The sequence below is a fragment of the Chiloscyllium plagiosum genome, chromosome 6 (assembly GCF_004010195.1).
Source record: "Chiloscyllium plagiosum isolate BGI_BamShark_2017 chromosome 6, ASM401019v2, whole genome shotgun sequence".
NCBI lineage: Eukaryota > Metazoa > Chordata > Chondrichthyes > Orectolobiformes > Hemiscylliidae > Chiloscyllium > Chiloscyllium plagiosum.
In genome coordinates this window covers 56,932,809-56,942,064 of record NC_057715.1, presented here as the reverse complement: position 1 = coordinate 56,942,064, position 9,256 = coordinate 56,932,809, and the positions used below count along the sequence as shown (strand labels likewise).

General features: G+C 40.0%; 1 protein-coding gene across 5 annotated transcripts in view; it reads right to left on the bottom strand.

Moving 5' to 3' along the window:
• The window catches only part of sytl2a (synaptotagmin-like 2a), a 123,584-nt gene that overhangs the window by 90,434 nt on the left and 23,894 nt on the right, over window positions 1-9,256 (bottom strand). For 4 of the 5 annotated variants that reach the window (XM_043691610.1, XM_043691611.1, XM_043691612.1 and 1 more), the window contains exon 2: window positions 2,217-2,652. In XM_043691610.1, the coding sequence (XP_043547545.1) occupies window positions 2,217-2,317 (101 nt within the window). In that variant the 5' untranslated portion in view covers window positions 2,318-2,652. The remainder of the gene's footprint in view (window positions 1-2,216; window positions 2,653-9,256) is intronic. The other variant, XM_043691609.1, reaches the window with a different exon arrangement.

Sequence of the window (9,256 nt, the reverse complement as noted above, 5' to 3'; positions counted from 1 at the left end):
ACCCAGGCTATCCAGTTGAAGATACTTCATAGGGCCCATATAGCACCGGTTCGATTGGCAAAATTTAAGGCAGGAGCATCTCCAATGTGTCCTAAATGCAAAATAGAGGTGGGCACTCTTGTACATTGCTTATGGACCTGTCATAAGATCCGTGGATATTGGACTAAAGTAGCAAGTACCCTGACAGAAATTTTAGGAATGGAAATAAAAGTGGACCCCGTATCTCTCCTCTTGGGCTTTTCGAACTTTCCCTCCCTGGATACGTACGGGAAGAGACTATTTTCTATTCTTTCTTTCTGTGCAAGGAAAAATATTTTGGTGACCTGGGTGGCTGAGGGCCCCCCTGGACTTTCAAATTGGCACAGATTAATTATGGAATGTATTCCCCTTGACTTCCTTACAAATATGGTGCACCGAAAGACCGAATTATTTTATAAAATATGGCAGCCCTTCTTGAATTACATAAATACAGATATTTCGGCTATCCTAACAAGGGCTTTTATTTAATTGAGATTACAAATCTGGCTGGTCCGGGGTCCCTTAGGAGAGGAATCCCACACGAATACGGGTTTTATTACATCTGATGTTAACACATTCCGAGCATGTAAGAGACTTAAATATACACTCTGGTTAGTTGTAGGTTAGATTAGTAGATAGTTGAGTTTTGTTTTTTTTTTCTTTTTCGGGTATTTTTTTCTTTTGTTAAATTTTGGCTATTGTATATTTGATTTAATTGTATATCAATGTTTATATTTGAGAGTTTTGTTTATTTTTGTAAACTTGTAAAAATGTTAAATTTCTAATAAAAATATCTATAAAAAAATAGTTAGAGATTTTACTCTCTCAAAAATCTTCTATGAAAATATTCTCCAATCCTATTGGGTATTGGGGTCGTGGTTACATAAAGGGTATATGAGAACTTTTCAAAATAAATCATACATTGATCCAAATGAAATTCCAGTTTTGAATGAGATTTTTTTTAATGTAGTCTGTAGACGGAGGAGGATTTCCCCAATTAAAAACGAAGACGTATCAAATTCAAAGAAACAGCCAAGGGTCTGTAAAAACAAACTTACATTCGGCAGCTTTCCTTTAAACAATGCTTGTACTTGATGATCATCTAACCTTGTGTGTATTTGGCATACAATCAGAATGAAATATATGTGCAAGTTATCAAATTTAGGATGGACCAGCATCTCTACCTCACTCTTACCTAGAAGCTTTTGTCATTTTTGATGGGCTGATTAAATAAGTTCCGACAATTGCTGGCATGTCTGATGCAGCAAGCTTAAAATGGAAATCCAATGGATTTAAGCTTCACACTAAATTCCCATACTACGGAAGTGCAAGGATATGACTTCTGCCCTTTCTAGTCCGAGTTTCAGGGTGTCAATTTCTCTCTCGCATTTTCATAGCTTGTTCCTTTGCTACTGGAAATCTACCTCATGGCTCTACTTTCAGTACATCCAAGATTATGGGCTTCTTCAATGGATTTTGGTAATCCAACTGGTTAGACCTAAAGTTGTAGTCTAACCAAAACACCTTTCTTCAGTAAATGTTTCAGATGTATACTTTACTGAATATTGCTATTCTGCAACATCTTTCTATTTTGTCACATCTGTAATACCCTCAGGTTTTTAGAAAATAAATTTGCATGCCATTTTTGCTTGGAATATTTTCCAACACTCATTTGTTGGAAGCTTTCTGTCCATTAGTAAATTTTTGTCTGAATTATTCCGGGGACTCCTAGTTACACTCTCCACTGTCCATTCACTTCCACCCCCAGCGCAATGGATACCATCAGCAAACTTGACTGCTTTGCAATAAGTTTCTGCATTTGGGTTATTAGCCAAAATAAATCAGGCTTTTAGATACAGCACAGAGTACTCCACGGTTGGACATCCTCCCTGTAATAAAAAGTTATTCCTCTTTCAGTTTTCAAAAATCTATTTCTACATTTTACATTAAATTTCCACTGATTTCTGCTAGTGTATTAGTTTTTTAGTGCTTTTGCCAAAACAAAACAGAATTCCACAGTACAAATATATGATATAGGGTTCACTTCCTCAAAAATCAATGATTTTGGTCAGACATTAGCCTCTCTTCTGGAACCATGATGAGTGCTGCCACCTACCTTGCTCATTATTATACCAAAAAGAGATGTTAAACAATTTAAACAGATTTTTGTTAGCAGAAGTATGTTTTACAAATCTTACCGGACTCTCTTTTCTTCGACTTTTCGTAACTCTGCATCCCTCTGTAGCACCCTCATGATAGAGACTTGTTCTTCCTCTGTTAGGTGACTTAAATCGATCATTTTGACAGCTCAAATGAGACTTACTAAACCTAATTTACAAAATGCTTTCGGTTAGTAGTTCTTTTTTTAAAAATAATCTAGATTTTACATTTCTTTGAGACTCACTTTCAGATTTACTAAATATGAATAATACTTCAAGTGACAGGAAGTTTCCAACACATCAGCCAAGTTATGCTCGTCTTTTGAGTGAAGGTCAACTTCATGTCCTCAGATATTCAAATATGCCAAAACTAAATTGTTCACTCCCTTATTGTTCAGGCCACAAGTTCATAATGATGTAAGTGTTCCTCAGTTGCACCATGCACTTAGATGCTCCCAATAACAGTCAACTGGTTCTGAAACAAAACAGAAAAGGCAAGAGAGGTGTTACTAATCAATTCCAATTTAATTATACACATTTTCAAAATATTGTTAATTTTGATTGAATAACCTCAAAAGGCAATTATTTATACAATTGTTGATTCAGTAATGCCTGATGATTTTAAAATCAATGGTTCCAACAATCTTGGCTAAATTTTGCTTAAAAGTTACAATTTGCTTAGATTGTCATAGACCACACGCTATCACCTGAATGAAGGAAGCAGCAGTAAAACTAATCCTCCAACTTCCTGCGAGTATGACTTCATCATGATCATTGAGGCCCATGCAAGAAACACTAGCTGCTTCATTTTCAGGTTAAGAAGAAATTTTTCCTAACACACTCAAGCAATCAAATAAATGTATCCTGTGATCTATTTAAGGTTTGCATGAATCATATTTCATGACTATTGTGCAGTGCCATTTTAAAGGGCCATATCAAAGTCAGAGTTCTGCTATTTATCTCTTTGTGACACAGGATTTATTTTGAGAGTCAATATTGCTAATTTTGCAGCACCTGTGGATTGAAAATAGAGTTACCATTTCGAGTCCAGTAACCCTCCTCCAGATGGATAGCATCTAGGAAAAAGTTATATTTAACGCTAATGAGAGATGATGCAGGGAGAAAGAGGTTGATGTTAGATGCCATCAGTTCTGAAGGAGCACTGGTCTCAAAATGTTAACTCTGCTTTCTCTCTACAGACGCTGCCAGACCTTGTTTGTTTCTCCAGCACTATCTGATATTGAATCGGATTTTCAGCATCTGCAGATTTTTAAAGAAAATTTGGCTACTTAATTTTGCTAGCTATATATAGCTAAATTTTTTTTGGTGCCAAAGTTGGGAATGGAGGCAGATTTGGGGCTAGTAGAGTAATTTCCACTGCCTCAATCCTTCTGTCCGCGCCTCTCTCAAAAATAAAGACATTCAGGGTATTTCACAGTCAGTAATCCCCTTTTACTATTGTTTTTTATTGAATAACCATCAGAAACTGCAGATGACATATGTGTCTCCATCAAGACAGTGGTAAGATTACTGGTTTCTCCTCTGAAGCTGTGACAGCAAATGAAATGGAGCTAAAGCAACTTCATAATCACCTCTTTCAAAACCATTACCTCAAAACTTAAAAATCTTGTAAAGAGTACTGAAATGAAGTGGAGATTTTCCAGTTGGACTCTAGTTTTCCAACAAGACGGGGACAGTTTAATCACCTCAAAGCAGACACCTAACACACAGGCTGGTTCTAGCCAGGCTTTAGGTCTCCCTTGTCTGACAGGATGTTTAAGTAATTAAATTATATCTTGAACTTGGTCCCACATCATCTTAATTTGGAATTAAGAACTCCTTACTCCTCATTAAGAACTATATTCATGTTGTCCCAATACAAGTTGGGAAAATTGAACATAGATAAAATGAAACCAGTCAAACGCTCAAATTTCTGTTGCTGTCCATAGCCTCAGTTTAACTTTTTATTTGACACAATCAATGACAGTTGCTATAGTTGGAACTGTAAACAAATTTGGAAGTATATGAACTTGGTGTCTAAAATACAGGCAAAAGTGAAGGAAATGGAAACCAGTGTTCTTGATATTCTGCAAGCAACATACTTGCATTTGACCTAATTTGATGACTGCACAGATGGTGCCTCATGGAGGTGGGACATCCACATTGTCCATACACAGAGACCACCATATGCATGGCTGATAATAGCTAATCACTATCATTGTGTACTCCAGCTCTAGATTATGTGACAAGGCCTTTGGAAAGTTTGAATTAGAATTAGATTACCTACAGTGTGGAAACAGGACAGAGGCCACCATATGCATGGCTGATAATAGCTAATCACTATCATTGTGTACTCCAGCTCTAGATTATGTGACAAAAAAAGGTGTCTGGGATCAGATGGTACAGAATTGCATTTCCATTTGATAAAACACAGCAAGGCCTTTGGAAAGTTTGAATTAGAATTAGATTACCTACAGTGTGGAAACAGGCCCTTCGGCCCAACAAGTCCATACCGACCCGCCAAAGCGTAACCCACCCAGACCCATTCTCCTACATTTACCCCTTCACCTAACACTACGGGCAATTTAGCGTGGCCAATTCACCTAACCTACACATCTTTGGACTGTGGGAGGAAACCGGAGCACCCGGAGGAAACCCACGCAGTCATGGGGAGAATGTGCAAACTTCACACAGTCAGTCGCCTGAGGCGGGAATCGAACCCGGGTCTCTGGCGCTGTGAGGCTGCAGTGCTAACCACTGTGCCACCGTGCCGCCCACAAGTTGGCAATATCTTTGTAGGTGCAAACATACAAAATAAAAGTGACCCTGGACCATCCCTTAATATCTTTCCTCATGCTGTGATTGGAGGTTTTCAAGCAACCAAATAGTGTTAAGTAGGTTAGCAAATTACATTTTCTTTCTGATCTATGGATGATACCTGTTGCAATTCTTTTTCAAAAGCATTAATTATCCCATTAGAACAAGACACTTTCACCTTACAGATATGGATACAATCTGTTAGGTGGATTAAATTTCTACTGTTTAACTTTGCCACATCGTCCTCTTCTTGTTAGATCAGGGAATCTCACCCAAAAACTGGTTGGGTGGAGGATTGCAAAATTACAAAGGCGAGACTAATACACGAGAATATACACTGGCAGAAAAGCATATGATGTGGCGAAAGCACATAGTACCTTTAGCATGTGTCTGTTTTCTAGAACCTTCAGGATATTCAGCATTAGCCCTCAATGCTGACAATAAGTAATCTAACAACCTGGAGACAGGATAGGGAAAGAGAGAGAGGAAAATATTCTTTGGAAAGGGGAGAAAATAGATTGTTCTCTTTCTCATTCTTTCGATCAACATACACCATAGAGGAAGTATCTTTAGCATTGGGTGGATGAATCAATTGATCATCTCTGCAGCATAAAAGTCACCACAGTTTTTAGCATTTACTTTCAGATTCTGAATTTGCTGTTGTGTTGCTTACATTTAGAGGGAATTTGGAAACATGGTGCACTGCAGGAAAAGTTAAATTGTCTCATTGATTAAAAGTCAATAACTATTAAATCAAGCACCTAAGCTGACAAAAAAAAGTTTAAAAGTATAATGACTCAAACACAAAAAGACATATTACAGATCTAGCATTTGTGTAGCTTCAAGAAGAAAATAACTCTTACAGAATAGACATGCAATAACAAGTGATTTAATAAAGTTAATTTGTGGCTGCAGGCATTAGGAATTTTTAAAAATGAAGGTAATGTTATGTTTATGTTTGTTACATGACTATAATATCACATTCCAATTTATGTTTTGATCCCAGACTGCCAACTTTGTTGTCAGCATGGATGAACTGGAAGAAAAGGTCTGTTTCCGTACTGTATGACTCTATGACTCAATGTCACAATTTGGTTAGAGACAAAATAACCTTTCTTTCATAAAGTAGGCAGAGAGAGACCCAGGGAACTCAAAAAATGATGATTCCATGATTCTAACAAATAATAATACTTCATGACACAAGTTAGAACAGTCATATAACCTACAATAAAATATACATTTTATTTTTGAACACAGAATTAAGATGTGATCAGCATGGGTAATATAGAGTGATTGAGCATCCCACAGTGCACATCAAATAGATAATTCAATAAAGTCTGATGCCACACATTTCTTGATAACTACCCCAAACATTAATGACATGGTGGGTTATCAAGTCTCACTGAGCTTCACAAGCAATTACAATTCTTCTTAGGCAGTCAAAGTGTGGCAGTGGAAAAGCACAACAGGTCAGGCACCAATCTGAGGAGCAGGAGAATTGTTGTTTCGAACATAAACCCTTTATCAGGAATGTCGGGGGGTGGGGCTAGGGGGAAGGTAGCTGGGAAGCTGGTAGGTGGGAGGAGTGATTGGTCGGAGCAGATAGGTGGAAAGGACGATGGACAGGTAGGACAGTTCAAGAGGGTGGTGCTGAGTTGGAGGGTTGGATCTGGGGAAAAAGTGGGTGGAAGGGAGATGAGGAAACTGGTGAAATCGACATCGATGCCGTGTGAGTAGAGGATCCCAAGGCGGAAGATGAGGCATTCTTCCAGGTGTCAGGTGGTTTGGATTTGGCAGTGGAGGCAGCGCAGGACTTACATGTCCTTGGCGGAGTAGGAGGGGGGAGTTGAAGTGGTTGGTGTTTCCCAGAATTGTTCCCTGAAATGTTCCACAAGTTGGTGTCCTGTCTCTCCAACGTGGAGGATCGCTTTTGGTAGACTAACCTGGAGACTCCATCTCAAGAGCTGCTTTGTCATGGGCTGTCTCAACAATTGTTCCTTCTTTAGTTAATCACCCCCTGGCCTATATTCATGCTTCCCTGGACTCCAAATCTGTATTTAACCATGGCCACAAGATCGGTTTTTCACTGACAGCTAACTTTACCAAGTTAAAATCTACCCAAGTTTCCACTAAACTCTAATTTTGCTCAGTGTCTAGATTAGAGTGGTGCTGGATAAGCACAGCAGGTCAGACAGCATCAGAGGAGCAGGAAAATCGACGTTTCGGGCAAAAGCCCTTCATCAGGAATTTTGCTCAGTTGCATTAAACAAATGCTTCTAGCAGCTTTTCAAATGCACCAAAGAATTAATGATTGAAGGCTTCTCCTAAACCTTGTGGGTTCTCCCCTGTATGAACTAACTTGCAGTTTCTCAGTCCTACAGACATCAACTCTTACCTGCCCATTCATTCCTACAACTAACTCAGGAAGAATTCTAACAGCACAGAGCCACAACTGTTCTGGACTCCTTCACCGCAGGATAGCTGAAGATAAGCCTTCCCACCATGACACTGACTTTTGTTGCATCTCTTCTGTCTCACCCTGTAAAAGTGGAAATTCCAGTTCTCGAGTTTGCTATTAACACCATTTCAGCTTATGCAAATAAAAGCAACCTATTTTACATTTGTTTATGGGAGAACAGATTATGAATGTGCTCATGTTACTTTTGTTGAGTTTGTTTTTCTCTAACCAGTCAGTCTTACATCTTACAATAGTCTTGTGGTAGGCAAATTATTGGAGAGGATTCAGAGACATAGAATTTATGATAACTTGGAAAACCATTGTTTGATTAGAGACAGTCAAGCATGACATTGAGAGGGGCAGGTCATGCCTCATAAGCCTTATTTAATTCTTTGAGAATGTGACAAAATACATTTGAAGGTAGAGCAGTGAATGTGGTGTACAAGGATTTTAACAAGGTGTTTGATAAGCCCATGGCAGGCTCGTTCAGAAAGTGAGGAGGCATGGGACAAAGGGAAATTTGGCTGTGGGGATACAGAATTGGCTGGCCCATAGAAGACGGAGGGTGGTAGTTGATGGAAAGTATTCAGCCTGGAGCTCTGTGACCAGTGGTGTTCTGCAGAGATCTGTTTTGGGACCTCTGCTCTTTGTGATATTTATAAATGACTTGGATGAGGAAGTGAAAGAGTGGGTTGGTAAGTTTGCCAATGACACGAAGGTTGGTGGAGAGCTGTTGTAGGTTGCAACAGGACATTGACAGGATGCAGAACTGGGCTGATAAGTGACAGGTGGAGTTCAACCTGGAAAAGTGTAATTTATTTTGGAAGATCAAAGTTGAATGCTGAATACAGGGTTAAAGTCAGGATTCTTGGCAGTGTGGAGGAACACAGGAATCTTGGGATCCATGTCCATAGACCCCTCAAAGTTGCTACCCAGGTTGTTAAGGCGTGTGTGTGTTGGCTTTCATTAGCAGGGGAATTGGGTTTAAGAACTGCAAGATTAAGCTGCAGCTCTATAGAGCCCTAGTTAGACCACACTTAGAATATTGTATTCAGTGCTGGTCACCTCATTATAGGAAGGATGTGGAAGCTTGAGAGATGGTGCAGAGGAGATTTACCAGGATTCTGCCTGGACTGGAGGGTATGCCTTATGAAGAGAGGTTGAGGTAGCTAAGGCTTTTCTCACTGGAGCAAAGGGTGAGGGGCGATTTGATAGAGGTGTACAAGATGTTGAAAGGCATAGAATGAATAGTCAGAGACTTTTTTCCCAAGGCAAAAATGGTTATCACAACGGGGCTTAATTTTGAGGTGATTGGAGGAAGGTTTAGGGAGATGTCAGAGGTAGGTTCTTTACGCAGAGTGGTGGGTGTGTGGAATGCACTGCCTGCGGTGGTAGTAGAGGCAGATACGTTAGGGATATTTAAGCGATTCTTGGATAGGCACCCACTGCATCCACCTGGACACCCCGCGCTGGCCTATTACCCACCCTCGACCTCTTCATTTCCAACTGCCGCCGGGACATTAACTGCCCCAACCTGTCTACCCCCCTCCCCCACTCCAACCTCTCACCCTCACAACGTGCAGCTCTCCAATCCCTCTGCTCCAATCCCAACCTCATCATCAAGCCAGCAGATAAAGGGGGCGAAGTGGCAGTCTGGTGCACTGACCTCTACACTGCTAAAGCCAAACGCCAACTCGAGGACACCTCTTCCTACCACCCCCTCGACCATGACCCCACCCCCCATCACCTCCCAGACCATACAGAACCTCATCACCTCAGGAGATCTCCCACCCACAGCTTCCAA